Raw genomic sequence first — 22,378 nt, forward strand, 5'->3', positions numbered from 1 at the left:
GATGGCTCGTGGCCAACACCACACCGTTCAATACAGCAGCTTCCTGGCAGTGAAAAGGGGGGAGAGAGAGAGGGATGGTTTTTGTTTAAAATTAGAGGAGAGGGAAGGATGGGTGGTTTGGTGAAAAGGGAGCGGAGAGGGATAGAGAGAGTGGTGGTGCAGTTTGGTGAAAGGGGGGATAGACGGAGGTTTGTCGAAAGGAGAGAGAGATGTGGATCAAAGGAGAGATGGTGTACATTGGTGAAAAGAGGGAGAGAGGGCGATGGGTACAAAAGGGAGAGGAAGGAATCGAGCGGTGAAAAGAATAGAGAGCAATAGTTGGGTGAAAGATTGGAGAGTGAGAGTGGTGGATGGATGGGTGGAAGGTAGGGAGAGAGGGAAACGAGGTTCAGCTTGTTCCCCCAGACCTGCCCCCCCCCCCCCCCTTCAGATTGGATAACAGATGGCAGAGAGACACGGAAGCTCCTTTGTCACTTAGTCACATATGAAAAAAAACACTGGTGTGTGTGTGTCTATAATGTAATCAGTAGGCAGTGCCGGAAGAGACCATATAGCCCTGTCTGAAAGGGGACAATAGGGTCAGGGGATATATCTACATTGCAACAAAATCCAGTTCATCTGCAAAATACCCCTCCTCCCTCCATCCTGCATCCATCCCTCCCTCCTCTCTTCCCATCCTTTACCCCCCCCCCCCCTCACCCCTGGCACCTTTTGACCGGAGAAGACAAGGAAGACCTTCCTCCTTTGATCACTGGAGGATGGAAGGGATGAACGGCCTAAAAAAGGAGGGGAGGAGGAGGGGTCGGGTAGAAGGAGGAGACCTGATGATCTGTTTTACCCTGCACTTGGCTTCTGTTACCCTCCCCTCCTTTAAAACCTCCACCCTTGCACCCCTGCTGCCCTCCCTGCCCTCCTCTCTCTGCTCCTTCTCTCAGGGAAACCTCACCCCCTCCTCCTCCTCCTCCCCTCTCTGTCCCAAGCCCGTGAGAGGTGCAAAGAAAGAGTGCCCCGGTCCTGACCAAAGCCCCTTTCACTGCTCTTCCTCCACCTCACCCCATCGCCCCACCGTCACCCCCGTCACCCCTCTCTCCTTCCGGAGGAGGGCAGCAGGGGCGGGGCAGCGGGGTCTGCACCTGCCTTGACCTGTCTAGACACCGCCACTGGCTGGGTCTTATTGTCCTCCTTACGAGGGAAGAAAGAAGGGGGGGTTCCGGGGGGTTCGGAAGGTTTCTCCTGCACAGAGCACAGGGGATGCAGGTTAAAAGTCACAGTTGCCAGGGGTGAAGGTTTTTTTGTGTGGACGGAGAGAAAAGCCAACGGAAACAAGGGGGTCATCCCTGCGTGACCCTGGTTGTCCTGCCATGTGATGCACCGGGCACCGAATCTGGGACCATTTTTACTGAAGTATTTTCCAGATTATGTTTTGGCCTCCTTTTTTGGTCTTACCATCGTTTTTACTATTTTGATGCGCACCAGTTGTGGTGTGGCTACAATCCTCATTCTACAAAGTATCTGTGAGGATTTCTATTTCCTTTCTGTTATTTTGTCTGATCTTTTTCTTGTTTTTAGTGTTGAGTTTCACCCGAGTCGCCCTGGGTCATCGACCGACTCTGATTCTTTTTAGATTCACAAGCCGTTGTTTTGTTGTTGTTTTCCAGGTACCTTTTGCCCGCTCAGAGACCCACCTCAGTGAGCTGCTGGAGGGAGTTTGCGGCAGTATGAGCGACTACGCCCGCCACGTGGACCCTGACACCAAGGAGAAGCGCTACAAGAGGTTTGCTCCCAGAAGTGATGGCGCTGGGAGCGACTTCCCTGACTTTAACAACTTCCAGTTTGATGGACCCGACTCGTCCAGCGCCTTGAAATTTGCCGTAAGTGTAACGATGTTTTTTTTATTGTAATCAAATCAAATCAAATGTATTTGTAAAGCCCGCAATCACAGGTTAATGTCCCCATGGGCTGGACAAGTCTTCTTTAAACAAGTCAAGAAGAAACATCACAATAAATCAAGAACAAAAAAAACCATCATGAAATCCAAAACAAATACTCCCAGACATACCCCAGTAATGTATTTTATTATTATTAATTGTTTTTATTTTGGTAACACTTAACCAATTAACACTAGTAACACTTAACACAAATGATTCAAATGTATCATAACGCAAGATAAGTATTGTATAACCCACATAAAGATAATTAATATAATATATCAATAACCACACCTTATTATAGCCCTTATAGGTTCAGTTTCCAGTTTGCCTCATGAAGAGACACAACAGGTTATAAGACTGCTGCCATAAGAGCTTTAAATTGATAACTTGTATTTAGACTTTCTTAACATAATCCAGTATGGATGTATGCTTTAAGTAAAGTGCTACATCAATTTTTGTTTTGTTCAAACAACAATTCTAAAGTTTATTATTTATTTTTATTTTATTGAGATAATATCCTTCTGTCCATCCATTTGTTGTGGTTGAGAATAGTTGTAAAAGGTTATGTACTGTAATTACATCAGGTTCATTTGTAATCTCTCTAGTCATGCGACATCATCTTTTTAGCTGAAATATACTATACAATAGCGTCCTGGTTATTTCCTTTATTTTATTTTTCACGTTCACATATTTTTGAATGAGCATAGCTTAAAACACAGTTTATAGCTCATGACACTGCAATTATAATAGGAATGTTCTTTTTTCTGCAGTAACTAAAGATTATACAGAATAATATTGATAGTCATTTTTATCTAGTCACCATAACCTGTATCATATTCTATTCTATCAGTAATATAGTTACATTCTTATCTGTGCCGTATTATGATATGATAATGTCTTGAATTTCAGCTCCTTTCTCACTAAAACACCAATCCACAAAGGATAAAATTTATTTACCTTTTGAAAACCACTCCTTTTTTACCTTCATCTGTTATCGGATAAAGTGTATGGCTTTATCTAGAGTTAGTGTGAGGTAAAAGGTTGGTTCTAACACTTCGGTTAAGGTAAGGTTCAGCTTTCTAATTAATATTTTAGGTGAACATATTGATGAATTCCAGCACTGCAGCTTTGCCAAAACAAGAGACAAGATGGCTGAACGGCATGGCAAGGGTTGGGGAAAAATGGCCGCCAACCTTAGGGCCGCCGTGCCCATGATTCGCCTTATTAATTTCACCGCCATATTGGTCAAGTCTGATGTGATGTGAGGTACGGAATGCAGAAATGCCCGTTCACTTCAATGTTAAAACGTAACTATAAAAATGTCACTTCGAGAACCTCAAATAGTCAAAACGACAGTCAGAATACACTATAGGAATTACGAGCTCACGATGACCTGACTCTGATTGTTTTTCACTGCCCTAGTTTTTGTCTTTTTGAAAGACATGCAAGTGAAATAGTCATCAGCTCATTGAAATGCGTTCATAGCAGATCTACAAAAACAAAGATGGCGGCGAAGTGAATAAGGAGAATTGTGTGAAATGACGCGCTTGTGAACCTCTGATGTGAGGACGAGCCCATATCTCTGTTCTGTATGCATGGATAACCCTCCCTCTCGCTCTCTCTCTCTCTCTCTCTCTCTCTCTCTCTCTCTCCCGCTCTCGATCTCTCTCTTTTTTGTCTTCCTCAGTGTGAAACTATTGCGGAAGAGCTGGAGGATGATATCATCTCGCTCTTTTCCCATAAAAACACAGACCATGTGGTTGAGGAGTTATGCAACGGAGTCTCAGGTACTACTGGGGGTTGAGATGTTATTTTATATATATATATATTTCTTTTTTCTCTTTTTTTTTTTCAAGGCGTGATGCAGCAGTTTCTCCTTGTGCTTTCTCATCAAATCCCCCCCCCCCCCCCCACACACACACACACACCCCTTTATGCCCCTCCCCAGATATCTATATTACTTCTCGCATCATTGCCCAAATTTAAGTGAAATCCCAGCAATTAGGGGAAATGGCTTTACATTAAACTTGACGCTTTGAGAAGATTCATTAAGGGTCAATTTCCTGTTCTTTTTTTTATACGATATGGTAGATAATGAATACTTTTCAAAACAGTAGTCAGTCGAGAGTCATGTTTAATTATAGTAGATTATCCTTTAAAGATTTAACATTTATGTTCTGTAGTGCACGAGATTCCGAAATACCATTTAATATTTCCCCTTTTTATGATTTTTGGTTTGGTAAAATCATAGCATTGATTCGATAATATTACTGAGCTTGTTTAAATGCTTGTTTTAAACATAGCTGTTTCATTATTTTGATATTATTATTTCATTCTTCCGTCAGTGCGTACAAAGATGCTTTTGTATGACAATCATCTTTGGCTGATGACTTAAAAATGTGTGCAGTCGTGTGCTATTGTTACTCTACATTAATCCGTAGTGATGTGGTTTCCACACCCTTATGTAACCCTTGTATGTTGGCCGCCATTTTGTCCTAGTCATTGAACCGAATGCAACACACTTGCTGTGTAGTGGTACAGCGCATCAGTCCTATTAAGGGGTGATGTCTTTTTTTAGTTTTTTTACTACGATAAATGTTCTCACATCATGATATGAAACATTTAACCAAGCGCAACTGAGCTCACGAATATGTATAGTATTGAGCGCTGCAGATAGATCTAGAATTTAAGTATACTCTATTTACTGTTTTTCGCAAACTGAATTATCAAATGTATGTAAAAAAGGAGTGTGCCCCGGCAGAAGGCAATCAAAATAGACAGTCCTTGCTTTATATCATCGTAGATGTCGTTTTTTTGTTGTTCATCAAAGCATATTATATCGTATCATTCGTAGCATAGCTTGTTTATGTAAATAAAATACTGTATCCGTGTATCCTAACAAACATTGTATCCTGAGATCTTCAAATTTTTGTAAAAATGATTTTCTTTTTTATGTTTATTTGCTTAGTTCTATCTGTGCAAGGATGTGTATATGACAAACCTGGACAGTACATTACTAATTTATTTTCTTTGTTTTAAATTGCAGACTACTGCGGAGATGCCAGCCATGGGAATGAGGAGCTATAGTTAACATAATGCTTAACGTTATATTATATTCTCGATATGAGAAGATGGGACCAGCGTTGTTACACACGCGTCTTTCAAAAGAGGCCTTACACAAACGATATTCTGACAATCAATTTGAGTTATTTTTAAATAAAATGTCTTTTTTAAAAATACATTTTTGGAGTAATCTTTTAAAATCTTGAATTCAACTGTAAAATAAAATGTGTGTGCTTTTTGGTTTAAAGTTAATATGACATGGTCAGAAATATGATAATGTAATATACTGTATATTAGTAACTACAAAACAAGGCGGCACATTATTACACAAACAGTGTGATTTGGTCTATTAGTCTATTTGTATTACTGTATGTATGAAATCATTATTTTGATTCTCTGGATTTTGGTGATGTTAATTTGTTTTAGACAGTACCCATAATTTTACATTTGAAAGTTGACACACTGTTACCGGCAACATATTTACAGACCTTGAGTCTAAAAAATGGCGTCCTATAAGACCAGTTTCATCGGAATGATCCCGAATTCATATGCGAGTATAGTTCAATGTTTTGTTGCAAGTTGTTTTTAGCTCAACATCAGGTTATCACATTTGTATAGCCCGTATATATATATTTTCACTGTTTGCGTTTATTGAAACACAACAACCGTACTACGGCTACATACTATACTAAGTAGTCCTCCTCTGTGTTAATGTAATGGTGAGATATGGGCAATTTCTTAAGGTAATATTGCCTTCTTCAGGAATGACGATTGGCAAACGGGACCAATGGGTGGAAAAGGTGATTGGTCATAATTGTTGACAAATTGCACACAAAATACTGACCAGGTATCCTGGACTTCTAGCTTTACTGTATCTCTGAGCATTCACAATACTAAAGCCTGTTTGTAATTATAATGTACAAGATATTATGTGTTATATCGTGTATTTGTACAAAAATAAATGAAAATAAAAAAGATACTTATTGGATAAGAAATCACATTGTTACTGATGGATCATGTTTGATTGGACAGAATGCTGAAGAACCTAGTTTCTGATTGGTCAGATTCTATAGATACTAGTTTATAATTGGCCAGGCCAGAGTGTTTTTTGAGTTTGTTAACAAAAACCTGCACTTCCACGTGGCAAGTACTGTAGGTGCTGGAACTTTTTCAGAGTAGGTGACCAAAGTGCTTCTTGGCCCAAGGAATTCAAAACTCACTCGGATACATTTTTTTCTATTGCAGCACTGTGACACATGGCACAAAACAAAATTACTCTGAATGCGTTGCTGAATTTGTGGCTTTGATTTCCCCCTTGAAGTTCTGTCATCTTTGATCACCTCCTGTCTTTCATACATCCTAATGGAGGGTATCAGGAACCCATCAGGAGGGCAGACAACCCACTCTTAAAAACACCAAAGTTTCCAAGAATTCACCGCCTCAATGAGAGGAAGAGGTCCTTAATTGTGAAGAACATTACGTACAACTACTTTCCCTGAAACGTTTCCTTTCTACCCCACTTCCTACTTCTGTACCCAAACAAGAAACTACTTCCTAACTTGTTGAGTGTCCCACACCGTCCCTCCTGTGTGATTGTTGGGTTTCCTCTTTGGAGAGAGAATGTGGCTCAGCAGCAGCTTTGCCCATTGTGTTGGCCGGCTGTCTCGGCATGTCAGGCCCCACAGCTTATACCCCTGACAGATCAAGGGTTACCAAGGTGCTCGACACCGGGTGACAGGCAGACACTCAACCCTGCTAAATGCTCATTTCCTACGCATGTTAGGGGCATCTATATGGCCAGGGCCTTACTTGGAGGGGAGCCGTTTTCTCGTTTTGCCTTCCTTGGACACGCCAAAGTGCTACAAGGAGTAGTGGAGTCATACTCTCTTTTCTTTCTTTGAATGGTCAAAGTATCTTTTTTTGTATGACCAAAAGTGCTACAAGGCAAACGGACTGCGCTCCTCCACCAAGTGGTCATTCCTCATGCAGCTGCTAGGGTCGGGGTTCTAGGGGTTTACAAGGAGTGGAGGGATTCTGCACCATGACATACTCATCTTCTGAAAGCATTGGGTCTGGTGTGCTTAGAGCCCTATAAGGTTAGCAGGGGTGGGAAAGAGGTTTCCCTACTTTGCCTTCCTTGGGTGACCAAAGGTACTGGCTGAGAAAAAGACCCCCCCCCCCCCCCCCCCCCCAACATACACACACACTAAATGCTATAGCAGTAGTTGTTTGAGTTTGTTCATATAAAACCTGCACTTCCCACAAGGAACTTTTCAAAGCAGAAGACTAGTGTTTTTTTGACTAAATTCTCCACTCTTTAATAAATGTTTAATTCCTGGACATGCTGCGCCTGGTCCATTGATGTTAATACGCCTGTCTAATGAGAAACAATGGGGGAAATAAGGATGCCTTGTTGATTAAGGTCTAGATTATTGAATTTGCACATTGATGCAATCAATGAATATGCTATTTATAGTATGTCAAACCCTTTTAGAATATGTTTAGATTCAAACAGATCCAAAGATATCTTTCCATTCTTAATTTCTTTGAATTTGAGAAAGAATTCAAATAGTGTACTCCTGAAAAGGAGGCTGATCTTTTTTTTTTTTTTTTTTTTACCTTCTGTGGATGGCAGGCTATACTCGCCGCCTTTGGCAAGAAATGACGTGGGATATAAATGATGAATAATTTTTGAAGTATTGGAGTATTTCCCGATACTCGACACTCACCGACGCAGGACGACCCCACTGAATTAAAACTGTTTAGGAAAAAAAAAAATGATTTTCTATCTTATGTCCTTTTGCTCTTCCATAAAGTTTGGTCACTGAGCTGCAGCATTAACTTGTATTCTAACAAGATTAAAATATATTTGTCCTGGAGATTAGCATAGTCAAGCGACCCCTCCCCCCCCCCCCCCCCCCCCCCCTTTTGCCTTTTGGCGCGGCTGCAGCGGGCTTTGATCAGCGTGGCGCGGCGAGGCCCAGGCTTGGGCCCGGCCATCCAAGTCCTGGGTGTGAAATTGGTCTGATGTCATCCCCCATTCTCCACCTTAGCTATCTTTCAGGCAGCCGTAATTATATTTCCGCCACAAAGCCCCTGTCCCCTTCATTGCATATTCCAAGTCTGACTAGGAAGCGTTTTGGAGAGCTATGGCTAAATAACTCAGTAGGGGGAAGGGAGATAGGATGGGCCCTCTTTTGTCTGCGGGAGACACAGGGGACATCAATACTTTTCTGATATGTATTTTTCCTTTCTTTGCCGGTCTGCCCTTTGCCTCCGTCCTATTGGAGGGGTTACATTTATGACAAGGGGATGTGTGAACTTATGATAAATAAGATGTTTTTATGTTTATATGTATAGTGTGTGTGTGCGCGTGTACGTGTGTGTGATGACTTACAACTGAAAGCTTTAAGTTAATGTTCGGTTTCTCAGCTGAATGTCCAACAGCTCATACACTTGTTGCTCAAAGTGATTCGTTCGTCAGATCTTGTTAATATCTCCTTCTTCTTTTTTTTGGACACTTGGGGTGAAATTTTGCTTTGTATTTATTGTTGTACTTTGTATATTTTTATTCATTTGATGACAACATAGTGTAATTAGGTTGAAAAAAGACCCTATAGCAAAATTAAGACATACATTTAAAAATTCAAAAAGGGAGATTGGTATATTGCAAATGTTCAAAAGCTATACATAAGAATGGTGTGACAATTCAACCATCTGTACATCTCTGGAGACAGTTAGTACATATACTGTAGCAAACCTTTTGTAAGGAAAAAAACTGGAATGCATACCTCTCTCATTTCAATTCAGACAAGTACAGCATCAATTTAGAAAAGGAGGTTCAGGCATTTCTCGCCATCTTGGCAGAAGCATAGCCACCTGCTGCTGGGTATATGTACACCCAGAAGCATTTGACCTTCATCCAGGTTCCCTGGACCCCCACCCCCTCCCTCTCCCAGTAGCCCAGACACTGCATAGCAAACCAAGCAGCCGCGTTGGCAGCCTTCCCCCATTTCCCAAACCCAGAGTATAGCTCAGCCCAGCCCAGGCAGGCCCAGCCCAGGCCAGATCCAACCCCAGCAGCTTATCAAGTCAGTGGCCGTTGGGCGTTACTTCCACATACAAGCCGGCTAAGAAAGGAAATGCAGATGAGGTTTGTGGAGCCATTGAGAGAGAGAACCTGCAGGTCCATGCTGCCTCTGCTGCTGCCAATGGAACTGGTCCTCACAGCTATAACTCCGTGGCCTTTTGTCCAGGGGGTTCCTCTCTCTCTCTTTCTCTCTCTCTCTTCTTCTCGCTGTGTTTTTCCTCTTTTTTTTGTTTGTTTTACGTGTCATGAGACTTTTTCCCCTCACCATGTTTCAGAGGAGCAGGTAAATACCGCACAGACTGATATAGATAGTTGTCTGAAGCTCTCGTATTGGTGGGTGTGTATACTGTAGGTTTCCTAGCGGTTTGGAGAGGCGTTTGGTTGACTTGATTTCATTGTGACGTGTATGAGAATAAGTTATGAGGCATCGTGGTGCTGGATGTGTTGGATTTTACCTTACTATGTGCTGACTACTACCATTACAGCTGTTGATAAAGGTTCTGAGGTGACATAGGGGGGTTTGAGGTGTTCCCAAGTTAACTTTGGGTTCTAAGTTGTGTACTTGCTTGTAAATCCTCTCGTTGTACTGGATGTTTGGGACATAGCGTACCCTTGCTTTTAATGTATTGGTCTGTGCTGCTTCTGCCTTACATTGTTATGAACATATTGAACTTAATGAACAACTGACCTATAGTTCCAAAAGATTTTCAATATGGAAAATATGTGCTGAGATGAATTTAGCATCATACATTACACTATCAAGGGTTATGGTTGAGTCCATACATACAGTATATTGATTTAATGTGTTGGCACTTCTTTCTCAAATTACCTAAATCTTTGGCAGATTAATTCTGCTGCAGAACATGTATGTTACTTTACTAGCTTCACTGGCATTGAGTGCTGATACTGCAGCAAAGAATAAAAGTAAATGAACAATTCCAAAGTGTTTATATTGGTTGTGATAATGGGGAAACACATGTTGGTAGTATATAATATATATATATTACATACTGAACCAAAAATTGGTTCTTTGCTCATAGTTAAAGGGGAAACACGTCTTGCTTCTTACTATAGAGCAGAAAAAGGTTATATGAGACCAAAAAGTGGGAGTGTGGCAAGTACAGCATTACTAGTACTGTTATCTGGGAATCGTAATTGTGTATGTACTGTACCATATGCGTGTTCCATACTGTACCAAAAGGTTCTTATAAAAAAATTGAAATAATAATAATAATAATAATAATAATAATAATAATAATAATAATAATAATAATAATAATAATAATAATAATAATAATAATAATAATAATAATAATAACAGGCAATATTTAGAACTTTAAAATACATATCAGAAATAACTATGTGTTGTGGAAATATCTGTGATTTATCAGAGTCATTACGCTGGTGAGCCATGACGCTGCCTTGAAAAGAGGGGGGGAGTATACAGTAGTTACAGTGTACTTGAATGCCATAAACAAACAACTCTAATCGCATCACTTTTCCTTGAAACCTCAGGGCTTGTGTGTTTTTCCAGGCTATTATTTATTTCTTCTAGTTTGGAGCACTGTTTGCTCAGCAGCACGTCGGCCTAGGGAAATATTAAATCATGCAGCAAGTACAGTAGCCACAACAACCCCAGGTGTACTTCTGCTAATCTGTGACTTGGCCTTGTGGTCCTGTCCTACAGAAATCTGGTCCAGTGTCTCCAAATGTAGCATTTTGTTGTTGTTATTTTAAGGTAACTGACTACTGGCCTTGTCTCCCATATGTAGGAAATGACCAATTAAAATCATTGATAATACAACGTACTAGGGATGTCCAATATTATCGGCCGATATTGGCATAAAAATGTGATATCGGGAAAATATCGGTATCGGTTAAAAAATATATATATATATATATCTTTTTTTTTTACATTTATTTAACCTTTATTTGCCCAGGCAAGCAAGTAAGAACAAATTATTATTTTATTTATTGTCAAAGTATGCATAATGTTGTGTTAATTACACGACAAGAGATATGTAATGTTAATTACCTGAAATTATTCATTTTTTGGGGGGGGGGGAACCCTGCATATATCGGTATCGGTTGATATCGGTATCGGAAATTAAGAGTTGGACAATATCGGTATATCGGTATCGGTAAAAAAGCCAATATTGAGCATCCCTACAACGTACAGTAGCCTACATTAGTAACAACAGGAACATCAACAAAACATTTCTCAATTTGTGAAAAGTGTACTATATATGTTTTTATACAAGGTTTTTGTAGGATACTTGTATTCTTTCATTGATTCTGGCTATAGAACATTCCAGCATATGCTCGTTTTGCAGAGCTGGAGACGCAGCATGAAACTAACTTGTTTTGCCACCTGGCCACAGGGACTTGGTGGGTTTGAAATTCACCAGCAAATATAATTTCTTGGCAGCAGGATAGAAAAGACACATTGTTTGGTTACCTGCCAAACTGACAGACTTATCAGCCAAGGTTTACCAGACTGGTGGCTATCGTTGAGTTCAAGGCCTCAAGAAGTCGGGAAAGAACTCTGAAATTGTTTCACTTATAGGATTTTAAACGGAGAGTTATGTCCTATACCTTCCAGTAGGCAAGTTTCCATCATGTATAGCTATATACATGTTCAGGGGGCCATGGTCTTCTCTGAATAACAAAATCACTGTGATGACGGGAATATTAGCCATCCGGTCAGTCACAGCTCCAACTTATGCAATGCTGTCCATCCATTTCTGCTTTTCCATCTACAAAAATGAGAGGGGCAAAGCTGTCATGGCCGCCTAGCAGCACAGAGCGGTAGTTACACACAGACACGCTTGTGGGGGATTTGTTCAAATACAGCAAGCGTGATTATAGTAGGGAAGTAAAGCAATAAACCATCACTTTTCATTACTCTTCTGCAGTATAATTATTATAAACAACTACAGTTTAAACTGTATATAAAATGCTTTTCATAATTAAAGTGTACGTCTATTGTATTGTCAATAATATACGTCAGTTATTGTTGCGTTATTATTCAAATGTTCAGTTCGCCAAAGTGCTATCTCTCCCATGCGAGATCTTACAGCTGAGCAGGTTAACAAAAAGGATGTCATGGCCGCACGTCCCTTCTCAAATTAGGCTGCTACCAATATCCATGGACCTGCCCCGGTGCCCTCTAGCCTGTGGTGAGCTGTGCAGTTCATTGGGCAGAGTAGCCTATACTGGGGTAGCAGACCTCCTTGGTCTGCACTTGGAGCGGCATATTCAAAATCACTTGTAGTGTTTACTAAGCAAGATACTCACACTTTTCTTTCTTTTTTCTGCATTTCTGACACTATAAGGCTGCTATACATAGGCCATATTAACCCTGCCACACTACCAAAGGGTTAACCCTTTCACTGCGACAATACAGAAGGTTAACCCTTTCACTGCCACACGAAAAAGGGTTAACCCTTTCACAACAGCACTACAGAAGGTTAACCCTTTCACTACCACACTACAGACGGTTATAACCCTTTCACTACCACACTACAGACGGTTAACCGTCTGTAGTGTGGTAGTGAAAGGTTAACCTTCTGTAGTGTGGCAGTGAAAGGGTTAAACTAGGTCAAACTAGTCTATCTGTAAGGTTGCTATAGTATATCTGTAAGGTTGCTATACATAGGTTGTATTAAACTAGGTAAAACTAGTCTATCTGTAAGGTTGCTATAGTATATATGTAAGGTTGCTATACATAGGTTGTATTGGTAAAACTGTAAGGTTGCTATACATAGGCCGTATTAAACTATAAGTAAAACAAATCTATATGTAAGGTTGCTTTAGGCTGTATTAGGTAAAACGTTATCTGTTAAGGTTGCTACTGTATATAAACTAGATAGAAATAGTCTAACTGTGGCTACACTTACATAAACAAAGTAAAACTAGTTGTTATGGTTGCTTTGCAGTGTTAGTAAAACTAGTCCAGATTTAAGGTTGCCATCAGGGCCGGACTGGGGAAATAATTCATACCGGGAGATATAGCGCGAAATATAGCCCCAATCAGGCCACTTTTTAAGCGGGGGGTCTGGGGGTCCCCCACCCGGAACATTTTAGTTACAAAGACTTAATGTCCTGCATTCTGGTGAATTTTAGTGCATGTGAATCACAAACTAATGAGCCAACAATTGCTTAGTACAATGTACTGTTATGAACCTCAAATAAAACTGTTGTGGCACTAGCAATGCTACTCTCTCCACCTTCAAAAAGAAAAAAGCAAGAGCACAACATATTTTTCTATTTACTATTATAATACAGTTAACCACTCTCTCCACCTATTCAAACAGAGCAAGAGCACAATAATCACTTTACTGATGCACTACCCATCAACAGTTAAAATAGCCCTTTACACAAACATTAAATAACAGACCTTTCATTACAATATACTATAATAACAGTAGCCACTGCCAGAATAGTGACACATGTATCGCGTGTGGTGAGCACACGCATGCATGCACAACGAAGACAGAAGATTGCGTTGTCTCAATCATTTTAACTATAAAATGAGCTCAAAGTATGAGCTCACTGACTGAAATTTCCAACAAAAAGCATCAATTGTCAAATAATATTGATCACATTAACTAGACTAGATGTTTTTGAGGAAATTAGAAAGGGAACAACAACTTAACCCTTGTGTCTGATCAGATTCTTATTTTTTTGATAACTTTGCAGTGATTATGTTTGTAGCCAATGTGGCAAAGGTGTGTAATCTTTGAATTATCTTGGAATTATTTTGACTTTCTCTTTCATAAATTGTTTATTCAACTTCAGTCCCAATCATAACCACCACATATTGTTTTTTGTAATGTCAGATTTAACAACTCCTTTCAGAAAAGTGGGAGTGTGCCATCTGCCATTCTATTCGCCGCCTCCGCTATCAATCAGTTGTATCGCCTGGTCCCGCCTCCACCAATCACAAGCGGCAGCACGGCTCCATTGTGTGTGTGTGATCCGCGTGAGGGAGAGAGAGTCAGATAGTTCTCCAACTCTGTCGCAGACAGTAAAATCCTGGTTGTTCCCCACCCACCTAAACTAACGTTACAACTAACCTAAAGTTAGTTTAGGTTCGTGTTAACGTTAGATAATGTACCAAATAAACGTCGCACTTTTATTTTGAAAACCCCAGAAAGGAAGTCATTATATTTGCTTTACTGACCGTCCTGTTCTGTGTTAGCTCCGGTTAGCTATGTGCAGTAGTTAGTATTATATTATCAATACCAGCCATTGGATTACTGTTTTCTAAATTGGGGAGGCTTTTAATCGTCAAGGTAAGAGGATTTTAAGTCATGGTATCCATAAACTTCAATCGGTTCGGATCCTTTGAATTAATGAGAATGTCCACAAACACGGCTTGCACGTAGAAATAACTGGCTGCGCGCAGAGACGAGTGCTTAGGCAAAAAATAGTTCTGAGTATATTTGCTTAGAAAACGTAATTGTCTAATTCAATAATTTTTTATTTGTTTCTTGTCTAACTCCATGGGAAGATGTTAAATAAGCAAATTTCCCAAAATGTTGGAGTTTTCCTTTAAGGTTTGTGGTGTTAAGTTAATGGTAGATAGGACAGGCTCATTTGCTTCTTCAACTTGAATGGTGATTGACTAAATGGACAAACAAAAAAGAATAACACTATGTCATATAGTTGTGAGTGAGCTACTATTGCCTCAAAATGGTGCCCACCTATCATCTATTTTATAGCTGGACATACTTTATGTCATAGCCAGCTGGTCATGGATATTTGATTGTGCTGCTTGACTAAATAACAATAAAGGCCTGTCAAATAAATCCTATACTAGTAAAACATGCTCATAGTAATTGTTTTTAGATGCTGCCAAACAACCATTGACATACTTGACAAAGTCACAAAGGTCAATTATTACTGCAAAATGGCTACAGGAGTTTTAGTGGTAGATTTGATGGTTTTCAAACAACTCTGCCATAATGTCAACAACAACAACAACAACAACAACAACAACAACAACAACAACAACAACAACAACAACAACAACAACAACAACAACAACAACAACAACAACAACAACACAATTCCAATGAAAGTTTATATATTACTAAATTTTTATTTTATTTTATACATGGTGCAGTATAGTTATTTGACTATATGACTAATCTTTGCCATAAAGGTATTGAACTGGAACAACTAAAAGATGCACTTGTTTTTGGGAGTCAGAGAAGTCGAACGAAAAAAAGACGGTATTTAACTTTAATTGACTAAACAAACTGTAAGGAAATGGGGTCTCTGGAACACAGTTTGAAGTATATAAGCTACTTGAAATGTTACCACTTCGTTGTTGTTGTTGTTGTTGTTGTTGTTGTTGTTGTTGTTGTTGTTGTTGTTGTTTAAAAACATGTTAGGCTTACATTTGGTTCAGTGTCTCAAAGGGATTTTGTTGTGATTTATGATTACATAATATATAATAATTGTAAGAATTACATGTACATGTGTTTTGTAAACTAATTGCAGGCAGTGTGAATGTTAAAAATCCCCCCTCTCCCAAAACGATTGTTCACCTGAATGAATAGGCTATTGCACTATAACCTGGTCATGAAGCTATAACTTTTTCATCAGCTATGGCTCTCAGTGTTCTCACCAAAATTGCACAAGCCATAATCAGCCAATAGTTTTATAATAGAATATGCTGATTGAAAACAGCTTGGTCGTTTGGCAAAGAGGCATGGTAGAATTGACAAACAGCCAAAATTCGCCAGCATTTGGCTGGTAGCAAGTGTTAATTCCAAGCCCTGGGTTGTAACTGTTTCATAAAGCTCTGAGCCTCTGGGTCGACGTGTCCTCCATGTTGTGTCGCCCTGCCTTCAACAGAGTTCTGATTGTTATGCTAATTGTTATGAAGTTATTTCATTACAGAAGAGCCTTGGCCATATCACATGCATTTTACAACAAAATGTGTCATAGTGAAATTTGTCTTTATTTTATCCAAGTATTGTGCTGTATTTTTCCAGTGTAGATAATAAAATAATTTGAACTCGAATTCGTATTATTGTGATTTATTTACCATTAATTACACAGTTACAAATTATTTACAGTGTGTGTCATATCGAAGAATACTTTCAACTGAAAGAAAAAATAACATATAGGCCTATAACTAAAACTTTGTCCATCGTTATTTATACTTATATCCTTAGAAATTCTGATGTAAAAATCCTGTTGTATTACACCTTTAATGGCGAGAGCCCATTTATGATAGAAACATTGTGATTATTTGTTATAATACTGGAGACGTTTTTAAGGCAGAAGCGTGTCAAAGTTTGGATTTGAATTTACTCACTTTTCTTATAATACTGACAATAGAACATCATTCACACCATAGTAAGACCACGGTTTGGTTTGTATACACACACAAAAATAACTTCCTACTATATATGCTACCCTATACTATTATTCATGCAGAGGCAGATCAAATGTTCATTATCTATCTCTCTCCCTCTCTCGCTCTCTCTCGCGCTCTCTCTCTCTCTCTCTCTCTCTCTCTCTCTCTCTCTCTCTCTCTCTCTCTCTCTCTCTCTCTCTCCCTCTCTCTCGCTCTCTCTCGCTCTCTCTCTCTCTCTCTCTCTCTCTCTCTCTCTCTCTCTCTCTCTCTCTCTCTCTCTCTCTCTCTCTCTCTCTCTCTCTCTCTCTCTCTCTCTCTCTCACACACACACACACACACACACACACACACACACACACACACACACACACACACACACACACACACACACACACACACATACAAAATAAAAGTTATTGCAAGATAAATAAGTTATGTAAACATACCAGAGCCTCATCTCATCATCATCAACAACAACAAAACAAAAAGCATGGCTATAAACATTCGTTATTGTTATAAATATGGATATAATGGTCTTTGCAAATAACAATAAAACGTGTTTCATGGAATTTTGAACATTCGTTAATGAACAGAAGCATAGGCCTATATGGCTTGTAGGCTGTCAGATGCATAGCCTGGAAATCGACTATATGGGGGAAAAGATAAATCGCCCTTATAGGCTATATATCTGACAGAAAAACGACTACCTAATGTATTTAATTTTTACTACTGGCCTCAGTTTGTGCCGATCCCTGAATTCCGTAATGGTTTCAAATTCCCCATCTATCACTACCCCTCCCCCCTCTCACTTATCCCTTGGAGGATAGACGCACGCTCATAACTTCAATCATAACTTCAATTTTCGGGAAGTGTCCCAACAGTATAGAAATTAAGATAGCCCTCTTAAAAACATTAAATATCCCAGCAAATGCAATACGTCAGCTATATAACTATACAATGTTGTGACAAAATATTTAGTTTTATTCCTGTAATTTAAACCGCATTGTCATACTATCAGGCGTAATCGCTTGCGTCACATGCTTATAGGCTAAGGGCGAATGGGGCCAATTTGATGCGTTATGATAGCCAATTATTGGAGCTGTGCATAAAAAATGTGTTATTAGACAGTGCTCACGAAATAGCTTATAATGGAGGACTTTAATTCAAATATAAAATGCATTGTTACATCCAAAATCCCAATGCACATCTCTCAGGAAAAAAGGCTATATTTTCACAAAACAAGTCAAACCTTCTCTACAAGAACACGAACACAATAACACAAGAGGAAAACAGCCTAGAACAGAAAATGCAAAAATATAGATAACACAAATTAGGATATTTTACAATTCACAGTTCCCAAAATGCAGCAGAAAAAAATCTTTGGATTCAGCGTATAGTTTTCATAATCATATGCTGGTCAAATGTAGGCTAATCAAGAAAGTCAAACACAGACCAAACAATCAAAAGCGCTTAAAAAAACGTTCAAGTCTTAAGAAAAGAGAATAGCAGAATAGTGTCTCTCATTCAGTTTAAAATTATAATGCTGGTATTTTCGCAACGATGGCCCTTGGAAATGGTTTATTGCATCGTTCTGTTATTTTTTTCTTTTTCTTTTTCTTTTTTTTTAAATCTTTCTCCTGGACATTTACTCGCTGTCCGACTTGTCGTCCTTGGCCGTGGTGGTGTGATTGTAAAGTCCTTGAGCCATCAGGTGCAAGGCCAGCGAATTTTTATTCCCCGATGCTTTCTTGATTTTGGCTCTTTTGTTTTGAAACCATATCTTTATCTGGGACTCGTTGAGTCCGAGTTCCTGGGCCAGACTTTGCCTCCTCTGCTCAGTAAGGTACCGGTTGGTTTGGAACTCAGTTTTTAGCCTCTGGAGCTGCTCCGCGGTAAAGGCCGTTCTGGGACGCTTGTCATCCTTGCTCAGCGGCGTCGTCGTTGGTGTTGTCATTGTCGTTGTCGTTGTTGTCGTCGCCGCCGCCGCCGCCGTTGTTGTCTTCTTTGGTTTACGAGATCTAGGCCCTGTGGGATGGAGACAGAGACGAGATACAATGGTCAGGAGGGACAATGCGTTGGTGCCATGACTCATGAAATCACATAGGCCGTTCTTGTGTTGGCTAATCGTTATGCGTTATGGCTAGTATGCTTAGTTGACCTTAGTGAATTTTAGACTACTTTTAATAACACATCAGCAGCAGTGCATGCACATGGTTAAACGGTCACGTGTAGGAAGGGGGGATAACATGCATGGGTTGGTTATGCAACCCATGATGCCTTCATAAACTCAATCAGAGCCATATAGAACCGCTTTCTAATTTAGAATATTCCAAAAGGGAGACGAGGTTTTGTGTGTGGAGGAGAGGAGGAGGATGATGGGATGGGTGTAGATGGGGGTGGGGTCAGAAGTATAGGAAGGAGGGGGGTTAGGCGCCTCTTTTTCTCCCTGTTACCATAGGAACCCCGTTTTTAAGTTAACGTTTCATAAAAGCCATAATGAATGTCCACTATAGACGTTTGTATCATGGGGGGGGGGGGGGGGGCAGATTAAGACTTGCCTATAGGCTGGAATGATGCAGCCGGTTGGCCAAAAATCTGTCGACTCACGTTTTGATTAACTTCAAAAGTGCAGAAATAAATCCATTATTAAAACAATTATCATAATTAAACTCGATAATGCTAAATAACGTTTGCTAAGAAAACCATGGCTTCCAGACATCGATTTCATAATGTGGTGTTGTGATTTTGTAGTGTTTTTTTGTGTATGCAGGCCTGCCTATTTACCGTGGGGGTCTATTGTGGTCATTTAGACAAACTTGGGCCTCCTTCACCGCAGTGGAAACTTTTGTTTGTCTCGACACAACAATAAAGACTCCAACTGTGTCTGTTTTAAAGTTGTTTCGATTACTTCCAACCATTCATTCAGTGGTAAACATTGCTACTTCTCCAATTGGATGTGAAACATCGATGTTTTGCCAACTTTATTTTAAATCTCCATTCACTTAATAGTTAAGTATATCCCAAACCCTGATGAAAGTGGGGCAAAGCTTGTAATATGTAAGCTAATAATAATGCAATTTAACTTTTTCTTTTTTACGTTGCATTGCAAATTATATTCCTCGTCTAAACTAGCAGGTTAGACTTTCAAATATAAAGAAATAGATTTCGAAATAGCATGCAATTCAAACTAAGCAACAGAAATGGCTGCAATTATGAATAATGGCATTTTAGGGTAACATTTGAGTTCAAAATGCTAACATGTCGATTTAAAAGTATATATATGCAACAACGTGTTTATATGTTGTTATAGTTAGTATATAGTATAGTTGGAAACTCACTCCGTTCAGCATTTTCCATCCTAATCCCATTTCCCATGAAGAGGATAGCCCTCACTTTTTTAGGCTCACTCCCATTGTCAAAAAATATGCTAATTGAATATTAACAAAGAAGACTGAGGAACAATGGCGTTAAACTTGGATTTTACTTCTGCTTCAGACTTCACGACTTCAACATTTATCACATTTGAGACCGCTTTTAAAATAACAGTGCGATTTTATTTCCATTTTGCTTCCGAATTCTGATTGACTTTTTTTGCCAAAACATTCGATGTAGTTTTCAACTAATAACGCGTTTAAAGTAGATAATACATGGGTATTAGGCCGATGGTAATACTATAGTTATTGTAAAGTTCTAATGAAAAAATTATGAGTAATAATAATGGTCATAATAGCCTATTATGATGGCCTAATAATTGGTTCGTCAATGCCACTCGTGCTATTATCTCTCTATCAAATGGGATTGTTGTTATATAGCCTTATCGAAGCTTTGAATCCCATGCCTAAATTACGCATATTAATGTTCCCACAATATATATTTAATACTTTTTTTTAATTAAAGTTTACGACGTAAACTTGAAAATGAACAGAGTCTATACTACGTTTTCTCTTTTTTCTCTGTCTTTATTTATAGTGCCGATGACGTAGCCACGAGAGGTGGCTTGGGGTTTTTATGCCAATGTATTCGCTCACTCTATATGTCTTGCATAAACTATAAAGCAAAACAACGCAATTGGCTGTTTTTTCCCCCTCAATAGAAAATAACAATTCCTGTGATGTATTTTTCTAGAAACCAACCTGATGAAGGTCGATCAGAGTATCGAGTACAATACACCCAGGCAGGCCAAAGCATAGGCTTGGAGGAAGGCGTGGAGCTGGCTTGAGAACTACTATCCGAGTCGGAGCTTAGGCACTGATCCCCACTGTCTCCCCGGGGTTTGAGAGGCGCATCGCCGGCTACAATATCGGCTTTTTTGGCCTCTCTGTCAGGGCGAGTATCCTCTTCTCCCCCCTCTTCCTCCGCGCCACCTTGCTGTTGTTGGGAACCAGTTTTGGGAGCCCTTCGGGTGAGGTGATTCTCTCTTCTGATTACTCCGAGGTGGTTTTCGTCGGAATTGAAAGTCCCGTTTTTCCTGCGCCCGAAGTCTGGCCGTAGAATATTGTCTATGTAAAAGTTGGTGACCCGGTGGGGTTGCTGGTTGCCAGGTGCTTGGAGAAGGGGCAGAATGGCTCGGTTGGACTCCTCGCCGGAGTCTTCTTGGTGCTGCTCTCCGTTTCTGTGATCATTTTCTTCCATAATGATGCAGCCCTGGGACTCAATGTTCACTTTCAACACCTCTCTCTCTCTCTCTCGCAGTCTCTTATTCCCTCTCCAAAGTAGTACAATCCACTTTCCACCTGCTAATTCTCTCTCCACTTTTCGAGAAAAAAGGTAAAATAAATTATTAAGAAAACAAATATTTTTGTAGAATAGCCTTAAATCGTTTTTGCTCTGGAAACCGGCCTATTATGTTTGTCACAAAGAAAAATCATACTTCAAATGCTGTTATTACTCCTCGTGGTTATGCTGGGTAAATATGTGGCGAAAGTAGCCTACTCAGACATCTCAAAATGCTGAGTTGCAGCAAATGGTCTGTTTTCCAACCCCGAACCAAATGTTGATGCTTCAGCCAGCGCACTAAAACTACGATGGGTAAAGAGGCGCTAACTGCTTCTCAAATACTTTCACTACGGATTTTTGGTTCTCATTTCTGATAGGCTGCGAGGCTCCCTGGTGACGTCCTACTACTCCGGTATCTAAGACACGTGCCTTGAACCAATGGTGTTGGCGAAGTAGTATCACGTGATCTTTCCGGCTACCCCGGAGGAGAGAGAATCCAACTGAATTCACCAAGCGGTTGTAAGGTTTAGATGCAAGATACAAACAAGTGTTTGTTATAGTGTGCCCCCTCGTGATCAAAGTGACTGCCTATTAACTTAGATTTTTTTTATTCAAACTGTCGACAGAAATGTCTTTGAAGTTGGAGAGACGTCCTGGCTTTGCAGGTGCCGTTTGCCATGCGCTATAGGACATGTCCTGATGTCCACGAAGCAGGGATGTCTTCCGCCAAGGGGGGAGGGGTGGTTACAGTTTGCCTTTGGCAAACGCATCCTAATATCCTCGTAGATATTAAAAGCTTCGTTCACCGCACTCAATTCAAGAGTATCTAGACTGATAATAAAAAATATATATATATAAATATATATATATATATATAAATAAAATAAAATAAATAATAATAAAAGTAAGTTCCGTGTCTCCTGAAACCTTGCCAGAAGCAAGTGTCAGTATTCAGTGTTCTGTATTGGCTGGAAATTGATATGGTGTTAGGGCTATATAGAAAGGGGACTCATGACAGATCTAGACCGGATGAAAACGCATATGGGTGCATAACACATCAACCTGCTTTGCCCAATACTGCAGCAAGGACCCTGGAAATTATAAGGAGCCAAAGGATAGTCCTAGAGAAAATGATTTGCCTACTTTATTCAGATAATTAGTTTTCATTTGGTTGACCAATTTCACTGCCAGATTTGTTGGGCA

General features: G+C 39.8%; 2 protein-coding genes across 2 annotated transcripts in view; one reads left to right on the plus strand and one right to left on the minus strand.

Annotated features, from left to right (window-relative positions):
• The window catches only part of cnpy1 (canopy FGF signaling regulator 1), a 23,961-nt gene extending 17,990 nt beyond the window's left edge, over positions 1-5,971 (plus strand). Inside the window, exons 4-6 of the mRNA XM_084328072.1 lie at positions 1,659-1,871; positions 3,619-3,718; positions 4,978-5,971. Of these exons, the coding sequence (XP_084184198.1) occupies positions 1,659-1,871; positions 3,619-3,718; positions 4,978-5,018 (354 nt within the window). The 3' untranslated portion in view covers positions 5,019-5,971. The remainder of the gene's footprint in view (positions 1-1,658; positions 1,872-3,618; positions 3,719-4,977) is intronic.
• A 12,133-nt stretch (positions 5,972-18,104) lies between these two features.
• Positions 18,105-21,091, minus strand: en2b (engrailed homeobox 2b; the record flags this gene model as incomplete). The annotated part of the gene is made up of 2 exons (XM_084328071.1): positions 18,105-18,484; positions 20,593-21,091. The coding sequence occupies 2 exons, from the start codon at positions 21,089-21,091 to the stop codon at positions 18,105-18,107; spliced, it is 879 nt and encodes a 292-aa protein (XP_084184197.1).
• Between the last annotated feature and the right edge of the window lie 1,287 nt (positions 21,092-22,378).

The sequence above is a fragment of the Notolepis coatsorum genome (assembly GCF_963971535.1).
Source record: "Notolepis coatsorum genome assembly, chromosome: 13".
In the NCBI taxonomy this organism is placed as follows: Eukaryota; Metazoa; Chordata; class Actinopteri; order Aulopiformes; family Paralepididae; genus Notolepis; species Notolepis coatsorum.